This window comes from Mauremys reevesii, linkage group 8 (genome assembly GCF_016161935.1).
Source record: "Mauremys reevesii isolate NIE-2019 linkage group 8, ASM1616193v1, whole genome shotgun sequence".
NCBI classification, from domain to species: Eukaryota; Metazoa; Chordata; order Testudines; family Geoemydidae; genus Mauremys; species Mauremys reevesii.
In genome coordinates this window covers 84874838-84897708 of record NC_052630.1, presented here as the reverse complement: position 1 = coordinate 84897708, position 22871 = coordinate 84874838, and the positions used below count along the sequence as shown (strand labels likewise).

At 42.7% G+C, this 22871-nt stretch overlaps 2 protein-coding genes across 9 annotated transcripts in view; one reads left to right on the top strand and one right to left on the bottom strand.

The window, feature by feature from the left end:
• The window catches only part of USP33 (ubiquitin specific peptidase 33), an 82527-nt gene extending 81763 nt beyond the window's left edge, over nucleotides 1–764 (bottom strand). For 2 of the 5 annotated variants that reach the window (XM_039485905.1, XM_039485908.1), the window contains exon 1: nucleotides 551–761. The gene's annotated coding sequence lies outside the window, so the exon portion shown is untranslated. Of the gene's footprint in view, nucleotides 1–92; nucleotides 264–550 lie in introns of those variants that run through there. The other 3 variants (XR_005583916.1, XM_039485906.1, XM_039485907.1) reach the window with 3 other exon arrangements.
• An 80-nt stretch (nucleotides 765–844) lies between these two features.
• Nucleotides 845–22871, top strand: part of MIGA1 (mitoguardin 1) — a 62694-nt gene continuing 40667 nt past the window's right edge. The window contains exons 1-8 of one of the 4 annotated variants that reach the window (XM_039485950.1): nucleotides 867–956; nucleotides 2110–2219; nucleotides 3003–3176; nucleotides 10280–10457; nucleotides 11017–11153; nucleotides 12773–12896; nucleotides 14974–15110; nucleotides 15884–16007. In XM_039485950.1, coding sequence (XP_039341884.1) covers nucleotides 3078–3176; nucleotides 10280–10457; nucleotides 11017–11153; nucleotides 12773–12896; nucleotides 14974–15110; nucleotides 15884–16007 — 799 coding nt within the window. In that variant the 5' untranslated portion in view covers nucleotides 867–956; nucleotides 2110–2219; nucleotides 3003–3077. Of the gene's footprint in view, nucleotides 957–1090; nucleotides 1115–2109; nucleotides 2220–3002; nucleotides 3177–10279; nucleotides 10458–11016; nucleotides 11154–12772; nucleotides 12897–14973; nucleotides 15111–15883; nucleotides 16008–22871 lie in introns of those variants that run through there. The other 3 variants (XM_039485952.1, XM_039485949.1, XM_039485951.1) reach the window with 3 other exon arrangements.

Sequence of the window (22871 nt, the reverse complement as noted above, 5' to 3'; positions counted from 1 at the left end):
ATTCTGCTAGCGCGGAGCCCACCATCATGTAGAAGTTTACATTGATTTTCACACCCATGAGCCTACTGCAGTATTTGCTTGGCACATTTTACCTATTGCACAGCACTGCTTACATTTACAGCGGCGCCGAGGGCCCATTACACAGCGCAACCAAGGGCAAACCTGCTTAGCGGCGAGCAGCCCCGCCCCTGGTGCCGGCCTCTCCACCGCGCTCCCTCCCGCCGGCTGCCGCAGCCCCGCTCGTTAGTTACGGACCGAGCAGCTCCTCCCGCCCCGCCGGCTCGGGGCGTGGCAGTGACCGGGGACCGGCTCTACATGGCCCCCGCCTCGGAGGGGCCGGGGCACCGGCGGCGGCCTCGCTCGCGGATTGGCGGAGGCGGCCGTGTCAGAGCCCAGGCGCGAGGGGCTGGGCCCGCCCGGCCGCCTCAGGGAAGGAGCCGCCAAGGAGAGGGTCATTTCTCCGCAGCAAGGACCCAGCGCCCAGACGAGGCGGCAGGCGACGTGCGGAGGTCGGCGTCCGGGCCGAGGACTCGCTGCGCGGCGGCCTTACCTGGTTCGCGGTGCCCAGCTCACAGGGACCCGCTATTCGCTTGTCCCTCGCTGCCCGCAGCGGCGGTTCCTTCCGCTTCGCCTGCTGCTCTCTGCCCCGGACACTGATGTGCGCCCCTCACAAAGATGGCGGTGCTTGCTTGTCTGTCCCGCACACATTCCGATAGCTTCGCCCCGCACAAAGATGGCGGCGCTGGGTCTCTCATACACGAGGTTTGTCCCGCACTAAGATGGCGGCGACTGATTCTCGCGGTGTATTGCCCACGTGGTGTCGATGGCTCCTCCCTCCCGCCCGTGTTTCTTTTTTTGACACCGGAAGTAGATCTTCTGTCTGTCTCCTAGCAGCGGGCGGGCAGATGAGGGCGCTGCTGGGGCAGGGCACTGGTTGCTGTTCTCACCGCTGGCAGGTAACTTGGGGCGTCGGCTGGAGCCCTGCAGCGCAGCCTGGGTGGGGCGCAGCTGGCGGGAGGGAGCCAGCCAGTCTCTGTCTGCGCACGGGGGTGCTGTGGGTTCGTCCCTTAGCTGGCTGCGGCCATTTCTCGGCGCGGGTCCTGCTCCTGACCGGGTACGGGCAGAGCGAGGCCGCTCGCTGGTCTCGCCCCGGGTCGCCCCGCCCTGGCCTCGGGGGGGCCCCGAGCCCGTGCAGCGCGTAGACTGCGCTGTGGGTGACCCGGGTCCCGGTGGCACGGGGGGCTCGGCGCTGCCCAGACCGGGTGGGTGCTAAGCGAGGGGCCCACTACGCCAGGTGGAGGCAGCTCTCAGCCACCCTCGCCCCAGCGGCAGGCTGCGGGGGTTTGCTACAGCTAGCCCGCCTGAGGCGGGGACAAGGATGCTCTGTTCACAGCGCCTCGGAGGTGGGGCCGACAGAGAGGGGAAAGGACCGTCCTTCCCCAGGAACATCACGGAGACAGAGTCCAGGCTGGGTGGATAGTTTAGGATGGAGAGAAATTTCTTTACCTTTCCCCATATGATGGGGTGGCCGGACTGCAGCGCCTGAGCTGTATGTACTATGTAGCTCTTTTAAAGCGTGACTCATGGATTCCCCCTCTATATCCCCCCCAATTCTCTGCCTATCAGACTGGTGGGGAGAACTCGGGGCTTCTGCGGTCAATCCCCCGCCCCAAGCTTGAGTCAGGTCCTACCAGACATGCTTCCCTTCTTATCCTCAGCGGCTCCTCCTTGCAGCTCCCAAGTGTTAGCTCCCTGTGGAGAGACAATGGTAAATAGGTAGGAGCTGCAGGGAGAGGCCTCTCTGCTTTAGCTCTAGAAAGAGAGGCAGCAGCAAGCAGCAGCTTTCCCTGCCGCCTTTCGCCATGGCCACAGCTCACCAGATCTAGCAGCTGCCCTGCAGAGAGGAGGCCTGGCAGCGCCATGTGAGTGAGCTGGTCCAGCAAACCCTGGCAAAAATTATGCATTGCCTCTGGCTTCTGCCAGCAGGGAGAGGGGTCTTGGGGCTTCAGCCCCACTGGGTGTGTCTGCCAGGTCTTGGGGCTTCAGCAGAAGCAGGGCTGAAGCCCCGAGCCCCGGCAGTTACACCCCGAATCTTTGTATCCTGCTCAGATGGTCTCCCCTACCATATGATGAACTACTTGACAGATACCAAATGGCCTGTCTCTACAACTGACCCTACAGCCTGTCTGTGTGGGCCTTCTGCTTTTTTGTTTACTCCAGTAAGTAGTTTGTCCAAAGGAGACTTGTATCTAGAATTCTTAGAATCATAGACTATCAGGGTTGGAAGGGACCTCAAGTCGTCATCTAGTCCAACCCCCTGCTCAAGGCAGGACCTATCCCCAGACAGATTTTTACCCCAGTTCCCTAAATAGCCCCCTCAAGGATTAAACTCATGACTTTGGGTTTAGCAGGCCAATGCTCAAACCACTGAGCTATCCCTACATTTTACTTTGTATCTGGCTTTATTGAGAATAAATAGTGAAATTCCCTTTAAGAAATTAAACTGCAGCAACTTTGAGCAGCCACGTTATTCCCCATTGTGTGATTGTAGAAGATTCATACCTTAAAGGGAAGAGAAGCTACTTCAGGTGCTTAAACTCTGACACTGATTATTCAATTTTAAGATTTGCAAATCTTTTTAGACAGCAGATTTTGTTTCCTAAGAAATAGAGATCATGACTTGCAGAAGTAAATTCAGTATGGGGATTATTCATAATAAAAGAACTAAAGTCTCTATCTTGCAAGCTGTTCCGTGTGTAGATCCCCATGACTGAATATGGGGCACTTTCTCCACAGAGCAGTTAAAAGTATTTTGGCCTAATTTTATCTCAGTTTTTCACCCTATTCTTGGTAGTTGCTACTGAGAACACTAGTTTCACCCCTTCATATAAACGTTATCCAAAATAAACATGCATCCTATAATGTTAGGTTGTTGGTTGTTTTAAGAATAAAACTATGTCTATGCTTGTGATATAATTTAACATGTAATTTTCATTTGGCAGACTGAGAGATACCATGTGTGACTAAAATGTTTTCGAGGTAGTTTCACTTAATGAGGTTATGGGAGAGAAGGAACCATGTCAGAAGAAGCTGTTAGTGAGACACACTTTTCTTTGAGGACAGCAGCTTTACGGGTATTTGATTTTCCCCTTTCCTGGTATTATTCTGTCATCCAGGTAATTAATATATTTCAGTAGTCTCATTTGTGGTGCTCTTTTTTTTTTTTTTTAGAAACAGATCTGAAAATGTTTCATGGTTAATTTTTACAATGTTTGTTTTAAATAATAATTCAGTTATTCTGTGCATAATATTTGGAAGTAGCAGAGGCTACTCTCTCTGCATTAGTATATGCCAGGGGTGGCCAACCTGTGGCTCCAGAGCCACATCCAGCTCTTCAGAAGTTAATATGCGGCTCCTTGTATAGGCACCAACTCAGGGGCTGTAGCTACAGGTGCCAACTTTCCAATGTGCTCACTGCTCAACCCTTGGCTCTGCCACAGGCCCTGCCCCCACTCCACCCCTTCCCACCTCCTCCTCTGAGCCTGCCATGCCCTCACTTCCCCAACCCCCCACCTAGCCTCCTGCATGCCATGAAACAGCTGATTGGGAGGTGTGGGGAGGGAGGGGGAGGTGCTGATTGGTGGGGCTGCCAGTAGGTGGGAGGCGCTGGGAGTTTGCGGGGGGGGGCGGCTGCTGGTGGGGCTGCTGATGTGTTACTATGGCTCTTTAGCAATGTACGTTGGTAAATTCTGTCTCCTTCTCAGGCTCAGGGTGGCCACCCTTGGTATATGCTTTCATTGCAACAAGCCTCTGCTGATAAGTCAAATATCACATACTTTATGTTCAAACATAATTAATCCTTGAATAGTATTATTTGGTTCATTTGAAAATGTTTTCCTAGAGTGTAAATTTTTTAATGAACTTGTGTTAATGAATTGTCACACTAAATATAAAGATTAATGAGGTGAGTGTTATTAATTATCGGATTAATTTACAATACAGTAGAACCTCAGAGTTACAAACACCTCAGAAATGGAGGTTGTTCATAGCTCTGAAATGTTCCTAACGCTGAATAAAATATTATGGTTGTTCTTTCAAAAGTTTACAGCTGAACATTGGCTTCATATAGCTTTGCAACTTTACTATGCAAAAGAAAAATACTGCTTTTCCTTTATTTTTTTTAGTAGTTTACCTTTAACACAGTACTGTACTGTATTTGCTTTTTTTTTTTTTTGGTCACTGCTGCTGCCTGATATGATTGCGTACTTCGGATTACAAATAGAGTGTATGGCTAACTGGTCAGTTTGTAACTCTGGTGCTCAGAACTCTGAGGTTGTACTGTGGATAATACATACACAGGGGTGGTCCATAGTTGACAGTCTCTTGGTTTACATCCAGCCTGTTTTCTATCTTCAATACCCCCTTATAACTGAAAATCTTCAAAATTTTTAGCTAGTAGCTCTCTGGTGTAGAGGGTGTGGGTGTCAGGACTGTGGGATGCCCCAGAGCTGGGTTCTGGGAGGGAGAGAGGGGGTGCCCGTGTCTGAGCCAGGGGAACCTATGGCTGGGCTCTGGGGGAAAAGGGTGTAAATGTCTGGGCTGGGGGCCCCCACAGCTGGGCTCTGGGAGGAAGGTGTGGGTGTCTGACCTTGCAGCTGGACTCTGTGGTGGAGGGGGTGCAGGTGTCTGGGGTGGGCCGCGGCTGGGCTCTTGGGGAGGAGGGTGCAGATGTCTGGGCAAGGGGGCCCCACGGCTGGGCTCTTGCGGGGGTGGGGGCGCACAGGAGAAGATGTGGGTGTCTGATCCTGTGGCTGGGCCTTGGGGAGGGGGTGCAGGTCTGAAGGGGGCCTGGCGGCTGGGCTCTGTGGGAAGAAGGTGTAGGTGTCTCGGCAGGGGGGCCCGGCAGCTGGGTTCTGGGAGAAGAGGGTGCAGGTGTTTGGGCCAGGAGGGCCTCGCAGCTGGGCTGTGGTGAGAAGGGGATGCGGGTGTCTGGGCTGGGGCCATGGCTGGGCTCAGGGATGGGGTGTAGATGTCTGGCCCCGCACTAGATTCTTGGGGGAAGGGACAGAGAAACAGGGTTGTCGTATGGGTTTCTTTAACTCTCTACTCCTGGGGGAATCTTTTTGTTGTTGTCTGTATTGTTGCAGAGGTAGTTGCAATTAGGTATTTTGAAGTACATTACCAAAATAATTGAAACTGGCATAATTATATAGTGTTATTTGACAAAAAAAAAAAAAGCAGAAATTTGCAGAATTTTAAAATATTGTGCACAGAATTTTTATTTTTTTGGCACAGAATTCCCTTGTAAGGTATTATGGCTGAAGAGAAGTCCATGTCCTGTTGCCCTACTATGTAGAAAAAGGTGGAATGCTACTAGCCTCTAAAAGAAATAAATAAATAAAATAGAAAATTGGATCCAGAACTTGTTCTCCATTTAATCCATACAGCAACATTGACAGGAAATCAAAACTTGATCTACAGTCAGGACCGTCTACAGATGTTTCTAAAAAGTAAATACTGTGATTCATATTTAATTTCCATGTATGAAACCAGTGGCTTCAATAAATACATTACATATTGAAATACAACTATAAACATTTTTATGGTGTATAACTTTGCGTACTTGTTAGTACCCAAAATAAGATTACCCGGTAGTTTCCTTGTTTTACTACAAATAATGAGAATAGTCACTGCTGAAATACACTCATTCTTTCTCCTGTAAAATCAGCTCAGATCTCAACTCACTGAGTTCGCTGGTCTCACCCTGTGTTGCCGCAATGTTGTAACCAAGCTAATGTACTCTATAAATATTGTGTCCAACTCTGGGATTAATTTTATATCCTAAGGCTCTCCTTTGTCTGTTCAATTGTTTGCCATCATATATGTATGCACAATTGCATGAAAAATAAATTGGAGACTATCCAATTAATTTTTTTAAAACCCGAATCCTATGTAATTCATTATTATAAATAATTGCAACTAGATTTTGATTTTAAATACCTGTGTGTATTCTTAAATATTCTGTTGATATTTGCTCACTGTAATCTTGTCTTGTGCTGTTGGGTTTTTAATGTTTTTCTCTTTTCAGATTAGTTCTGACAACAGCATTTATTAGGGAGGTCAAGCGATTAAAAAATTGTGATTAATCACGCTGTTAAACAATAATAGAATACTATTTATATAAATATTTTTGGACGTTTTACACATTTTCAAATACATTGATTTCAGTTAGAACACAGAATATAAACTGTACAATGCTCAGTTTATATTTTTTATGAATATTTGCACTGTACAAATTAGAGTATTTTTCAGTTCACCTAATACAAGTACTAGAGTGCAATCTCCTTATCATGAAAGTTGAACTTACAAATGTAGAATTATGTACAAAAAATAACTGTGTTCAAAAATAAAACAATGTAAAACTTTAGAGCCTACAAGTCCGCTCAGTCCTACTTCTTGTTCAGCCAATCGCTCAGACAAACAGGTTTGTTTACATTTGCAGGAGATAATGCTGCCTGCTTCTTGTTTACAATGTCACCTGAAAGTGAGAACAAGTATTCACATGGTACTGTTGTAGCCAGCGTTGCAAGATACTTATGTGCCAGATGCGCTAAAGAGTCGTATGTCCCTTCATGCTTCAACCACCATTCCAGAGGACATGCGTCCATGCTGCTGATGGGTTCTGCTCGATAATGATCCAAAGCAGTGCAGATCAATACATGTTCATTTTTATCATCTGAGTCAGATGTCACCAGCAGAAGGTTGATTTTCTTTTTTGGTGGTTCGGGTTTCTGCATCAGTGTGTTGCTCTTTTAAGACTTCTGAAAGCATGCGCCACACCCCATCCTGATCAGATTTTGGAAGGCACTTCAGATTCTTAAATCTTGGGTCGAGTACTATAGCTAGCTTTAGAAATCTCACATTGGTACCTTCTTCGTATTTTGTCAAATCAGCAGTGAAAGTGTTCTTAAAACGAACAATGTGCTGGGTCATCATCTGAGACTGCTATAACATGAAATATATGGCAGAATGTGGGTAAAACCATGGACCAAGGGACATACAATTCTCCCCCAAGGAGTTCAGACACAAATTTAATTACATTATTTTTTTAATGAGCACCATCAGTATGGAAACATGGCCTCTGCAATGGTGACCAAAACATGAAGGGGCATACGAATGTTTAGCATATCTGGCACGTAAATACCTTGCAATGCCGGCTACAAAAGTGCCATGTGAACATCTGTTCTCACTTTCAGGGGACATTATAAATAAGCGGGCAGCATTATCTCCCATAAATGTAAACAAACTTGTTTCTCTTAGCGATTAGCTGAACAAGAAGTAGGACTAAGTGGACTTGCAGGCTCTAAAGTTTTACATTGTTTTGTTTTTGAGTGCAGTTATGTAACAACAACAAAAATCTACATTTGTAAGTTGCACTTTCATAACAAAGAGATGGCACTATGGTACTTGACAAGGTGAATTGAAAAATACTACTTTTATCCTTTTTACATTGCAAATATTTGTAATAAAAATATCAAGTGAGTACTGTACAGGTTTGTATTTTGTGTTGAAATTTAAATCAATATATTTGAAAATGTAGAAAAACATCTGAAATATTTAATACATTTTTATTGGTATTCTATTTTTTAACAGTGTGATTAAAACTGCAATTAATCGTGATTAATTTTTTTAATCATGTGACTTAACTGCAACTAATTAACAGCCCTAGTATTTATATAAACTTGTGTTTTCAATCTTGGACTAGAAACTAGATCTACAGCTCTGGCCAAGATGCACACTGAGGATGGGGATGAGGGGGCAGAGGTGACGCTAGACCACTTTCCAGTTGTCTTACCCTAGGATTGGCTAAAGGGTGGCCTTGCCTGCAGTGTAATTTGCAACTTCAGGGCTTCTTTAAATTACACCTGGCTAATTATAGCTCCAAGCAATCTACAGCTGAGGATTGCCAGATGTCTGACATGCTCCAACCATGCCCCTATTCTGAGGGAGAGGCATGCTGTAAAACCACTATGCCCACCCTCTGTGGGAGCCTCAAAGTGCTTGGTTTCTGTGTTCTGCTCTCTACCACCAAAACAGCATAAATCCACTACTTGTGATCTGGCCCCTTATTTTCCATTTAAATTTTTTTTCTTTACTTTCCTGAACTGTTTGCCTCTTCAGATTTTCAAAGTTTTGTTAATATTTTTAATTCCAGTTGTTGCATATTTAGACTGCTTCTCATTGGTATCTGAACATTACTGTTTATCACATTATATAAAGAGTGAGTCACAGAAGAAATTCATAGAAGTTAGAGACTGAGATGCCATCTAAGGCTATTCTATTTAATCACCTAGTTTATTTCTCTGCCAATGCAGAGTTGTGCTTTATTGTGCATTTATTTATAATGGTTTTCTTTAAAATTTAATGTTAAAATTTCAGATGGAAGTGGCCTATATCCAGACAAAAATGTAGAAGTAAAATATCACTCTGATAGCCAAATACATGTGTTTCAAACTAAAAGAAGGAATAAATTATATTTCTTAAATTGTGGAAGGAGAAGGGATGCAGATTCAAAAAACATTAGTCCAGTGAGGACTTTGCTGTTCCTCCGTGTTTTTTTTGTTTGTTTCTTTGTTTTTAAAGCTGTTAGCTACTTTCCAAATTATTTATCTATGGTATTTTTGACGGTCACTGAAATTTAAAAATGTTTACTTGAAAGTTTCGGTGTCAATTCCTTAGGTAGCCAGTAAAATTGTAATAATGCTTTAAAAATATCCCAACTCTTGGGGTATATCTTTAGTGCAGATTGCCCACCTCAGGTGTGAGAAGCCACACTGCAAAGCCATAACTGAGTTACTGTGTCTTCACTGGTGCTGCACTCACTACTTCTGGGGGAATTCTGCACCAAAAAATTAAAAATTCTGCACATTTTATTTGTCAAAATAACACAATATAATCTCTCTGGTTTCAATTATTTCAGTAATTTATTTAAACTACAATACAATGGATGGAGAATGAGAGTGGGGAGCATTGGAGGAAATCCCCAGCTTCCCTTGCCTAATAGTAATGGAGCTAGGTTTGATCCTTTATTTCTAGTTCTTAGTCAACAAATACGCCTCTACCCTGATATAACATGAATTCAGATATAATGCGGTAAAGCAGCGCTCGGGGTGGGGGAGCTGCACGCTCCGGCGGATCAAAGCAAGTTCAATATAACGCAGTTTCACCTATAACATGGTAAGACTTTTTGGCTCCTGAGGACAGCGTTATATCGGGGTAGAAGTGTATATGCAGCCATATGCTCAGTGGTACATCATAGGCAACTGAAGAGTAAATGAGGGCTGGGGAATCAAACTCACAATTTATATTGGCTATTGACCATCTCCAGAAAGGTCAGTAACAAACAGTTAATGGAGCACATTTTTTTTTAGCCCAAAAATTTAGACCAATTCTAATCACTAGAACACCAGAAGCATTTATAAAGCCATACTGTCCTTTACACCACACTGGCAATGTAAAGGAGCCTTACAACTTTTACCTCTGTTTTATACTCCTAGGGGAATTCACAAAGACAATGGGAACAATTCACTAAGCAGGCAGGCTGCTACATTCTGCTCTGACTGAGGGGACAGAGCCTGCCCCACACCTACCTCCTCAGAAACACGCGGAAGCCCTGCTCCTCCATGCCAAGTGTGCCACAATAGAGATGAGAGGAACAGTGATACCCCCTGCTGACGATGATTTACATCTCTACTGGCTGCTCTGGGTGCCCAAACCAACCTGCCTGTGCTGCCGGAGAGGGGTGTATGCCCACTCTTGTGCCTTCCCTTTGCTTCCGTGTCAGAAGTCATTATTCTGCAGGGAAGCAAGTAAATCTGCGGGGGCCATGAATTCTGCACATGCGCAGGGATGCAGAATTCCCCCAGGAGTAATTCACCCATGTGTGTCATTAAGTCATCTGGGGGCATATCCATGATTCGTTGTGCAGCTGTAAGCTGAGCTGCTCTAATTCTTTCCCAGTGAATTGTGGAAGAACTTGACTATCCTGGGCATGCATGGGGAATTGTGGGAAGGCATTGAAGGACTGTCAGCACACAAGTGATTTAGACTGTCTTCATTGCAAAGCAGATGGGTTACCTCCAGGTAGCTTTGGTTGAAAGCACCACCGTTCTCAGATTAAAGGGTTTTGTGTGTGGACAGGAGAAGGAATTAGGGACCATGCCTGAATCAGAGCTTGTGTTAACTCTGCAATGATGACATACTCATGATTTCATTTCAGGTAAAACTTTCTCCTGGGTTGAAGAAGCTGGTTGTAGTAACAGCAGTAAGTGCAGTTTCTGTAATTTTTCTGGCACATCATTTTAAAAGAAAACGTGGAAAGAAAAACACAGAAGTGTCACCATGGGAGCCAGGCCATCTTGTATTAGAATGTACTAAAACAGCTGCATCAGAAAAAGGTACATGAGAAAACCAAAGAAGGCTTTTTGTCTTCTCTTAAATAAACCTTTTAAATACAGTGTAATCAAACTCAAGACAGATTTTTCTTTAATTTTGGAAATAAGGAAACTGTGTGTTTGTAATTCTAATGTAATTAAAGAAAATAGAAAAATAGATAAGTGTAACAACAAAAATTAGAACACTGTAATAACTCAGGTAGGCATTGCTCTGAAAGCTAATGTTTTAATTATAATCTCTGCAAATAATCTCTTTTAATCAAAAGCTTTTTGAGAGCTAATAGTTACTGTTAAGTTTCCAACAGTTCAGAAGATATATCTTGAATATTGATGGAAGTATTTTTGTTATCTTTTAAGAGCAAATTGTTTTAATACTGTGCTCATTCTTGCAGGTATTTTGATACTTCTATATGTAAACATGAAATTCAAAAGATAAGATTAATGGTTAAAGTTCTTATGTGACATAGTGAATAATTAGATAAAATTCAGAGCTGAACACCTGCTGATATAATAAATGTTTCTGGTTGCAGAAGCTTTTAAAAGTAGTCTATCTGTTTGTTAGGTTCCAGTTGTTCCAGTAGCAGACAAAACTTGACTCTTTCCTTGAGTTCAGCCAAAGAAAAAGGATCTCAGTCTTGTGTTTATGCAAATGGAGGACTTTTCAGTAAATATTCTGGTTCAGTACAAAGTTTGGCCTCGGTAAGTATTTATTGTATAACAGATCCTTAAGAACAGCTAACTGAATAAACTGCTGAACTTTAATTTTCACTGCCTATCGTGAATGCACACAATGATTCTCTTGAGCTGAAAATGTTTTGCCGTATGGGTTGCACAGCCTCAGAAGGCTAGAGATGCTGGGTGCACAATAGAAAGACCCATGCGTGGTGAAGGTTAGCTTATCTTCTATGTAGGAGCGAGCCAAGTTCCACATGAAAACAGCTCTGAAGGTGGAGGAGGAGCTCTCATAAATCCTGTGTTTACTGTGTCTATCTCCCTCTGGACATGTCTCTTACTTTTTTGTGCTAGCACAGCTTAGAGGAGGTCATACAAACCTGGTGTTGGGTAGCTCGGAGCAGTGGGGGGAGGACTTATTCCTCTTTGAGTGCTGATCTCTATGGGTATTCTCTGTGGGTGTTGATGCCCCTGGGACCATAAATTCTTTAATAGCAATGTCATAAAGGGTAGTGCAGACTGACCACCTCTCCAATTCCTTTTCTGCTGCTTGGGATCTGGGATTCATTGGGATGGAAACTCCTGTGTCCGTTTCCTATTCTTCAGCATTCTGCTGTTTGAATCCGTAAATATTGTAATTAGTTTTTAGTGTTAGTCAGTTGGGAATCGGGGGTGGGAATTCCCCATCCTTTGTTTCCCCCATGATTTTGGGCATCTATTATGACCAGAGATCCAGGCATTAAGCCTTGCCTGGCCTACCCCTGGGTCCTTGCTGTGAGCGACCCATGAGAGAGCTGCCTGTATTGCCTTCGGGGAAGCTCATGTCCCCTTGAAGTGCAGCATCTTCTGCACTTTCCCTTTGTGTACCAGGCAATCTCATGAATTCAGGATCCAGGGAAAATTTATGGAGCTCTCCACGAGGCCCTGTTTGGCTCCTGCTCCCTCCCGCTACCCTTCCACCTGTCTGGAGCCATCAGGTGGCACCTTTATATCTAGTACTACTGGTTTGGAGTCCTCCTCCAAGTACAGGAACTCCAGAAGCAGAAATACAAGCAAGACAAAGGCAAGAGGCCCCTCAAGAAGGGTGACAAATCCCTGCATGAAGCTTCAAAAAATAGATCTGCCTTCCATGCCCTAGAACAAATGTACCTGGAGATCACATTTCTTCTAGGTGGTAAAGAGTAGAGTGGAATTTTTTTCACTGAATAGCAATAGTGCCTAGTGAAGCTGTGAAATATCCAATAAAACACAAGGCTAGAGATAAAGATATATTTTTTTAAACTTGTTTTTCATATGGTTTTACAATCAGTTGTCAAACTTAGTTTTGCAAACTAACCATTACAAATTGCTGATTATATTCTTGTTGTAGTAATGGATTATTACTGATTATTTTTTGTCTTGCATTTGAATTTCCTAGTGAGACTGAGTATTAACACTTCTATGATATCATTTTTAATACTTGAGTGTGGTGTCATGAAAAGCAATTAACATTACTCTTGGCCTGAAAAGAGCCAATACTTTGTTATACTTTTTGAAATGTAATCTGTTACAGTAACTAGTTATAATCAGGGCTATTTAGTGCACTGCACCAGGAAATAATTATTATTAAAGTACTCTTTGTTTAACAATGCACCTCACTTTTTTAGGTCCAAAGTGTCACCTCCTCTCACAGTTGTGCTTGTGCCAATTCCAGTTCCTGGGACAAAGCAGATGAAGATATTAAACTTGTAAATATTCCAGTGACCACACCTGAAAACTTATACTTGATGGGTAGGTTATAATAATATGTGGTATGTTGCAGTACTGTGTTTTTGCTAGCCGCTTTCAGATGCTTTAAAATTTGAACAAATTACCTTGATTGATTTATAGTAAAGTGACTCCTTCACAATATTTTCATGATATGCTTCCAAGGCCTTGATCTTTTTACTTATGCTAGACAAAGTACCTCCTATAGACAGATATCCATGAATTCTTATTTTACCGAAAGCCAATAAACAGATTAGGTTTATAGAAACTAATTAATTGGAATTGAGAGGCACTGAGATTTTAATTAGAGCTGTGTGAATAATGTTTGTTTGGTCCACCGGCAATTCTGAAAAAATCTTAATAAATAAATGGTTTGGGGTCGAACTGAAAACACAATTATTTGACAAATCAAAAAGTCAAGAAATTTTATTTTGGGTTGAATGAAATGATATGAAATGTTTAGTTCCAATTTTTGACCATTCGTAAAGGTTTTGACTACATTTGATAACATTGAAAGAAATCTCAAACCAAAAAGTAGTTTTTGAAATGAAAAATGAAAACTTTGCTTTTCAATGTTTGGAATTTTTTGTTGTTGACATATTTTGGCAAAAACATCATACATTCCTGAGATGATTTTTTTTTTAATTTTTTTTTGGCTGAAAAAAGTTCAGCCAAAAAATTTCACCCAGCATTTTAATTTTAATTAATTTAGAAAGGGAAATCTTTCCCTGATATGACACGAATTTTTTTAAAAGATGAAAAGTCGACAATATATGTTTGTTACATTAACAGATTGATAGTTAATATAAAATTCTGTAATTAAGTAGGAGAGATTCTTACTGAACTCCTGTGTGCTTTGTTTTATTCATACACCTCTACTCCAATACAATGCGGGTTCGCATATAACACGGTAAAGCTCTGACACACTGCTCTGAGCAGTGTGTTAAGGGTGCTGGACCAGGCCGGGGCTGAGGAGTTTGATAAGGGGCAGAGGGTCTCGGGGGCGGTCAGTAGCTTCCTCCCCCTCCCCCAGGGTCTGGGGGGCAGGAGCTGTGGGAGGGCACTTTTGGGGACCCCGCAGTCCCAGAGTGGCCCGGGGGATTAGTGGGGGGCCGGGAGCAGCCCACTCTGCCTCCCTCGCCCCGGCCCCAGCTGTGTCGCTCGGAGGAGGGGACTGGGGGAAGGGATCCCTCCCGCACTCACCAGCAGTGGCGGAAGTGGAGCAGCCTGGCCCCAGCCTGCTCCACTCCACCAGCTCCCAGCCGCTGCGCTCTGCTTCCCGCCACAGGTGAGTACGGGGGGCGTCCTTTCCTCAACCTCCCTGCACTCACCTGCGGCGGGAAGCAGAGTGCCACGGCTGGGAGCTGGTGGAGTGGAGCGGTTTGGAGCCGCCTTGCTCTGCTTCCCGCCGCCCGTGAGTGCGGGGGCCGTCCTTTCCCCAACCTCCCCACACTCACTGGTGGGTGGAAGCGGAGCAGCCCAGCCCCAGCCAGCTTCACTCCACCAGCTCCCAGCCATGGCACTCCACTTCCCGCCAGGAATGACACGGTTGGGGACAGGACAAGGAAAGCGAGGGAGCATCCTTTTTCCCCAACCTCCCCGCACTCACCAACGGCGGGAAACGGAGCACCACGGCTGGGAGCTGACAGAGTGGAGCGGACTGGGGCCGCGCTGCACTGCTTCCCGTCGGTGCCTGTCAGGGGGCGGGGTGGATAGGGGTCGGAGCAGAGCTGTAGATCTAGGGGAGTTGGGTAGGGGGTGAGGTTCTGGGGGTGATTAGGGAGGGGGTCTCTGGAGGGGGCGGTCAGGGAACAAGGAACGGGGCGGGCAAAGCAAGTTTGATACATCACGGTCTCACCTGTAATGCGGTGAGATTTTTTTGTCTCCCAAGGACCACATTATATCGGGATAGTGGTGTAACTAGCTCTTGTAATTAACTTAATTAAATTACTAGCAATTCCAACATTATTTCCTTAAAACAACATTTCCACGTGTACTATAATTAATCTTATTTTGTGTGTGGTTAGTTGTGGAAAGTGAAATATAAAAGAATGCAGAGGATTTCTGTTGATGTAATGGAAGTGTTCATGATCTCCTGTAGGTATGGAGCTTTTTGAAGAGGCACTACGTCGATGGGAGCAGGCACTGACTTTCCGTAGCAGACAGGCTGAAGATGAAGCAAATTATAGTTCCATCAAACTAGGAGCAGGAGATGCCATTGCAGAAGAGAGTGTAGAAGTGAGTATTGTATACACTATAGTATATATTTGTAGCATAGCCAAATGACTGAAAATATTTGAATAACAGAGCTCAGCTTCTACTGCAGCTGCTGAAACTTCTTCTGAATACCTGCAATTGGAGCACTTTTTCACCTCCACCTCACCCTTTTTCCCCTAGCATTAGCCTGGTTTTAGCCATACTGACAATTGTTGCTCCATTAGCATTCCTCCTGGAAGATATTATCAAACCACCACACAATCAGAGGTGTATTGGCATTCCCTGAAGCAGTTCTCTGCAGCACACCCATTGGTCATTTCCTCCCTAAGTGTAAAGAAAAACTGTGTGAGATGGGATAGGGGCTCAGTACAAACGGCTCCTGGGAGGGAGGACTACTTGGTGAACATGCACAATGTAATACAATTAAACTTTGTTCCCCTTGCCCATAAAATTCTATCCTAAAATTCCTGATAGTAAAGCAATCTCAATCACCATGTCATTCATCATCACAGCGCAGTAAATATCAGGAATGATAATTTCATTCAGCTTACAAAGATATTTTTTTTAAATGCTGGTTTTATTTTACTTATGCCTAATAAGGTGTATCTGTACCCAGTAGGGGAAGTATTCTGGATGCCTGAGCTCTTTGACAATGTCTGTTGAACTTTTTTACGTTTTTAATGGGGTACTGTGAACTCTTTGAAGGCTTAATATTTTTAGTGTTTTAAAAAGAAGTAGTTTAGAAAGAAATGTGATTTTCTGTTGAGTACAGTATAATTTAATTCTACTTGCAGGATATCATTAGTGCTGAATTCATTCATAAGCTTGAATCCCTGCTTCAAAGAGCTTATCGTCTTCAGGAGGAGTTTGAGGCAACCCTTGGGGCATCTGATCCTTCTTCCCTAGCTAATGATATTGGTGAGTTCTTCTATCTTTATATTTTTATCATTCTTAACATGATCATCCGGAAGGTTTAAAAAAAAAAACCCAATAAACAGAGAGATACTGAACAGTAAATGGACCATCTACACTACAGAATTCATTTTTTATCCCATTATCTGGCTTTGTATAATTGCATGTACCCATCTTTATAAATGGGCTCAGGAAGAGTATTTTTCTGGTATATTTATATTTCTCAATGTTCCAGGATTTCTGAACCCCAAAATATATTATAATAATATTTGTAGAATAAGAATATATGGACCTTAAAGTCTATGAATCTTTTAAAATTGGCTAGGTAAGATTATACTTATAATGGGGTGATAAGGGTTCTTTGAACTTTCTGAACTGCTAACAATAATTCCTGAAATTTTATTTAGAACTTGGGAGAGTGCAAGGATTGCAAGAAAATAATCATGGCATAGAATCATAGATTAGAATCATAGATCATAGATTATTAGGGTTGGAAGGGATCTCAGGAGATCATCTAGTCCAACCCCCTGCTCAAAGCAGGACCAATCCCCAAATGGCCTCCTCAAGGATTGAAATCACAACCCTGGGTTTAGCAGGCCAATGCTCAAACCACTGAGCTATCCCTCCCCCCCATAGACCGACAAAAAATGAAAGAGATGAAATTTTGCAATTATCCATGCACAAATATGTCCTGAATCCCTAATAAATTCCATAAAATTGTCTTATGCATCACCTCCCCTTCCATTTGTGATCACATAACAACCCTGTGGTAACTATAAGAACTGGAGTAATATTGGGAGTGTTTCTATTTTAGCTGTCTTTTTTTTTTTTAAGGGGGAAAGTTAATCCCACATTCTTGCTCATCACTTTAACCTGTCCTGTTCCTTTTCCCTTCCTCTCCTGCACATGCATTAGTGTTAATTAAAAAAATTATCAGACATGAAAAAAGATTTTAAATAAGAGATTCAGGGAGTTAAGTCCCCTGCCCACTTGCAGTGTTTGCACAACACCCACAACAGCATTGCAGACATTTTTAAGGTTCCATCATCTCTTCTCCTTCCTAGGCTTAATGTTGGAGCAAAGAAGATGGGAGGACAGGAAAGCAGATAGCAGACTGACCCATTTTTCACAAGAAGGGGAGGAGTTAGCAGAAAAAACATAGCAGCTCTTGCTGTTGCCCTCCCTCCTTGTGAAAAAGGTACTGTCTGCTGCTGCTTTTCCCAAAATTTTGTGTCAGCTCCTGAGGGGAAGAGCTCTGCTGCCTCCTGTAGTAGCCATGATTGGGTGCTCTTCCCCAGAATGTAGGAAAGGCTATAAAAATTCAGTCTAGGCTGCAAGTTGGCATGCAGTCTCCTGGATGGGGTCCATGTGGGGTGTGTGTGTGAGAGAGAGATAATTACACACACAAAAACTAGGTTTAAAAGAACATTATTAAGGTTGCAAAATCCAGCACTCATAAATTAGGAAATGGCAGAATTAAGGTCATCTTTGGAACCTTAATTTGGCCCTGTTGTGGATATGCACTGTGATAAATCTTTAATTACATGAGCCCATATTATATTTTTCCGCAAGTCCCCTGCCTCATTCAGGACACAGACTGGATGGTGCTCAATGAGCAGCTATTTGGTATTTTGTGTTATTTTCATAGTTCAGTGTGTGGCCCAGAATTTATTTAGTCCCATTATTCAAACCTTGTTCTAAAGGCAGTATTATTAATTTCCTCATGGGCTTTTCTATGGTTCTCATCACTAATATCAGAGTGCTTCACAAATACTAATTAAGCTTCACAATACCCCTCTGAGGTGAGAGGATGGTATTATCCCCGTATTGCAGATGGAGCTTTGAGGCACAGCGGTTATGGTCAGAAGTATCCACTAATGTTGGGTGCCCAATTTGAGATACTTCAAGAGTACCTAGGATTGTAAAGCATGGCTTCCATAGACTTCAGTTGCAGCTCCAAGAACCCAGTGTTTCTCAAGTCAGACACTGAGAAAATGAAGAACATATAATTAGTGAAAAGTTTGCGACATGCCTAGCATCATGTAGGAACTCTGTGCCAGGGGCAAGGATAGAATCCATTTCTCCAGGGCAGCATTTAACTGTCTTAAGTATGAGACTGTCCTTTTTCTTCCTTCAGTCCCCTTTCTCATTTGCTATACATGGTCCAATTTCTGTAACAAATGAAGCAGGAGTCTCACAGACAGCAGCCTCGTTGCGACCACAACCCTGATTTATCCCCAGAGCAAGTCCATCCTGTGCACTGAATGAGGCAGAGGCCCTGTGGAGGAAAAAGTAGTATGTGATTATATAAAGAGAGACTATATCCGAATGCAGGCGCACAAGAGGGCGAAACTGAGGTTGCACAGGCAACCTAAATTCTGGCATTTCCTAACATTTGAGTGTTTGACTTTATAGCCTTAACATTCTTAACATAATTTTTGTGTGTGTGCAGTTTGCTAGACTTTCTAAAAAGCCAACTGAAAAAACCTATTTTGTCATGGCAGGGTGGATCCTTTAGATCCAACATACAGACCTCTGCCACTTGAGTTGATAGAGTAACTAAGAGCACTACGGTGACCAGACAGCAAGTGTGAAAACTGGGGACAGGAGTAGGGGGTAATAGGAGCCTATATAAGAAAAAGACCCAAAAATCGGGCCTGTCCCTATAAAATTGGGACATCTGGTCACCCTAAAGAGCACTAATAGGCTATTATCCTTGGATAGACTAGTACTAGATGGGAATGAGAGAGAGCCTTTGCCAGAGGACTTTTCACAGATATTTTCTGACAAAGGAATGGTGAGACTCAGAGATTTTAGGTTCCATTCGAGGCTCTGAAGGGGAATGTGCTGTACTAGGCACAGAGTCTTTTGCCCTGTCCCTTCCAACCTGTCTTATTGCCATTCTCTTCACCAAGCCATTTCACTTTGGGCTCCTTAGGCTTCTTGTCTCAGTGTCATCCCATCTTCCCTCTTGCCCCTTTCTCATTTCCCGTTCTCCATCAGATCATAGTCCCAGTTTTGATCCCTGGGCTCCTAGTCAAATCAGGTTTCCTATTCTCTTTGCCCAGCCAGTTATCAGTTTTTTCGCGTGTATCCTGGCTCCTCCTCATATGTCTCCCCTCACCCTAGTAGTTCCCACCCAGTCCCAGTCTCCCCCTACCCAGTTCCCAGTCTAATGCCCAACCAGTCTGACCCCCCTTTCCTTTTCCCTTCTCTTCCCTCCAAAAAAACTGTCTTTTGTCCCCTTTGCATTTGAATCAGGCAGCTTCCTCTCTCCTTCCTGGGCATCAGCTAGGGGGCACAAAAAGTAGAGGCAATGCTGTCCCCCTGTTCTCAGGACCCAGCCCTGGCCCAGACCACAGCAGCTCAGAGCTGCCATTGCAGGGAAAATCCTGCCCAGCCATGAGCTGAAGCATGCCAGTGTGGATGGAACCTTAGGAGATTTTCTCTGTCAATCCTATTAAGTCTGATCATGTGTGAACTGTAGTTATTTCAAAGGCTTATAACTGCCAAACTTGGGGGGGATTTTCACAGCGATGGACAAAGATATGTCCCTGACACAAAGGCCTCCTGATCTAAAATGGGTAATTGCCAATTACTTAATGCAAAACAAATCTTACGTTTGTTAGCTTTAACTTTGAATGTCACCAGGGGGCAGTACTTTTCATCTGTTAACCATGCTGATATTCTATAACCACTAAATATAGCTCTTAGTAACATGGGAGTTTAAATTTAGGTCAAAGTTAGCTTTCTGGCATGTTTTTTTTACACCTGTTACTGTAACTCATAAAGCAGAAGGGGGTATGGATGTTACATTTTGAGGCCTGAAATCAGTCATATACATTTCCATTGGCACAAGGTTTCCATGCATATCAGCTGTTGTCAGTTTACTTGTAACTTCTTTCCTGCAAACTCAAGTTTTAAACAATTATTACAAAGTAGTAATTTTCTAAGGATTGAGTTAATATGATATATTTTAATCTATTTAATTATAGCTGTGATTAAACACATTTAAAAGACTTCATTTCTAAGACAGACTTTTTAAAAATTGATGTTCCATTGTTTCTGTTTGTTTGTGTTCCATTAATTGTTTACTAAGTGTCTGTTCCAAGTAACAGCATTTTTTTCAAATGTTCATTCTGTAGCTCCCTTGAGGGGAGAGTTTGTCAGTTGCCTGATGCAACTTATTATGAATTTTATTTATGCTGGGAAAACAACTAATAAAGCATTTTGATAGGTAGTGCCTGCTAGCCATGTTGTTGCTATGATTTTTTTGTTGGTATCTTAAATTCATGGTCTGAACAGTCAGTTTTAATTTGGGAAGAATGTTTCAGTCTCTCTCCAGTCAAACTAAAAAATATTGTCTCAGAAAAGTTATGGCATTTCTTGTGGAGTAACCTGCAAGGATTTATTGTGGCAAATATTTTTGTTCAAGATTTTCTTTACATATAGAATACAATGAACAAATTTGTTATCTGATGTAACTTATTTTGATGTTGGATACGGCTAGTCTCTATACTGCATGTAAATGTTTTTAAGTATAGTCTGATATTTAAAGATATTAAATAGAATGAAATGATAATTAGATCCAATTTTTTTATGCTGATTTTTTGTTGTGGCTTTTTGGGGAAGGATCAGGGAGGGGTAGAACAGAATGGAGAAGGTTGGAGACTGACAGACACCAATTCCTGTCTTCTCCCTTGTCAGGGAATCTTAACTTCCACTTGGTTTTATACTTACAACCTTACTATAAAAATTGCCCCAAGCCAGGACAAAGGGCCTGATCTGCCTACCATAGAGATCAGTGGGAGTCAGATCAGACCTTAAATGCACAATCTTCCTGTAAAATGTTATGAATGTGATGTGTGAATCTTCCCTGATGTGAATGTATAATATGGAACCTTGTATGGAATGATTTAAACCAGCAGTTCTCAAACTGTGGCTTGGGACCCCTAAGTGGGTCACAACTCCATTTTAATGGGGATACCAGAGCTGGCAAAAAATCTTGCTGGGGCCGAAGTCCGAGCCCCACTCCTCAGGGCCGAATCCTGAGGGAATCAGCCCAGGGTGGGTGGGGCTCAGGTTTCAGGCCCCCCCACCTGGGGCTGAAGCCCTTGGGCTTCTGCTGTGGCTCCCTGCCCTAGGTGGTGGGGCTTTTTGGCTTTGGCCTCCATGCGGGTTGGTGAGGCTCGGGAAGGCTCAGGCTGCAGTCCCCTATCCTGGGGTCGTGTAGTAATTTTTCTTGTCAGAAGGGGGTCGCGATGCAATGAAGTTTGAGAACCCCGATTTAAACTATTCATGGTTAGTAACCTTTTCTGATTCTTGTCATTATTACTTAGCAGCAGTAGCTGTTACATTGTAATTTATGTAAGTAATTTTACCTTTTTTATCTATTTTTCCTGTATGTTTTTGTATAGGGGAAAAAGATTATGTACAGTTTGGAAATTTTCTCATCCTTCAGTGCTTGATATATTGTTGGTGCTTTTAGAATCTATTTGTCAAAAGAATAAAATCTAAATAGTAGGGCTGTCAATCGCAGTTAACTCAAGCAATTAACTCAAAACAAATTTAATTCAATTAAAAAAATCACTATCACAGTTTTAATCGCACTGTTAAACAATAATAGACTACCAATTTAAATTTATTATAAATATTTTTGGATGCTTTCTACATTTTCAAATATATTGATTTCAATTACAACTTAAAATACCAGGTGCACAGTGCTTACTTAACATTATTATTGATTACAAATATTTGACTGTAAAAAAGATAAACAAAAGAAATTGTATTTTTCAATTCACCTCAGGCAAATATTGTAGTGCAACCTCTTTATCATAAAAGTGCAACGTACAATTGTACAAGTCCACTCAGTCCTATTTCTTGTTCAGCCAATCACTAAAACAAACAAGTTTGTTTATATTTACAGGAGAAAATGCTGCCTGCTTATTTACAATGTCACTTGAAAGTGAGAACAGGTGTTCACATGGCACTGCTGTAGCTTGGGTTACAAGGTATTTATGTGCCAGGTATGCTAAACCCTTGTATGCCACTTCATGCTTCGGCCACCATTCCAGAGGACATGCTGATGACACTGATGGTGGTTTTTTTTTTTTTTTTTTTTTTTTTTTATTAAAGCATTATTACATTTGTGATTGAACTCCTTGGGGGAGAATTGTATGTCTCCTGCTCTGTGGTTTTAGACACATTCTGACATATATGTTGTGTTATGGCAGTCTTGGATGACAACCCAGCATATGTTGTTCAATTTAAGAACACTTGAAGATATGACAAAACACAAAGAAGGTACTAATATGAGATTTCTAAAGATAGCTTCAGCACTCCACCGAAGGTTTAAGAATCTGGAGTGCCTTCTAAAATCTGAGAGGGATGAGATGTGGGACGTCCTGTCAGAAGTCATTAAAAGAGCAACACTCCAATTTGGAAACTACAGAACCTGAACCCCAAAAAAGAAAATGAACCTTCTGTTGGTGGCATCTGACTCATGATGATGAAAATGAACATGCTTCAGTCCACACTGGTTTGGATTGTTATTAAGCAGAACCCATCATCAGCATGGAAGCATATCCTCTGGAATGGGGATTGAAGCATGAAGGGGCATACAAATGTTTAGCATACCTGTCATGTAAATATCTTACGCCAGCTACAACAGTGCCATGCAAATGCCTGGTCTCACTTTCAGGTGACATTGTAAATAAGAAGCGAGAAGCATTCTCTCACATAAATGTAAACAAACTTGTTTGTCTTAGCGATTGGCTGAACAAGAAGTAGGACTGAATGGACTTGTATGCGCTAAAGTTTTATATTGTTTTATTTTTGAGTGCTATTACGTAAAAAATAATTCTACATCTG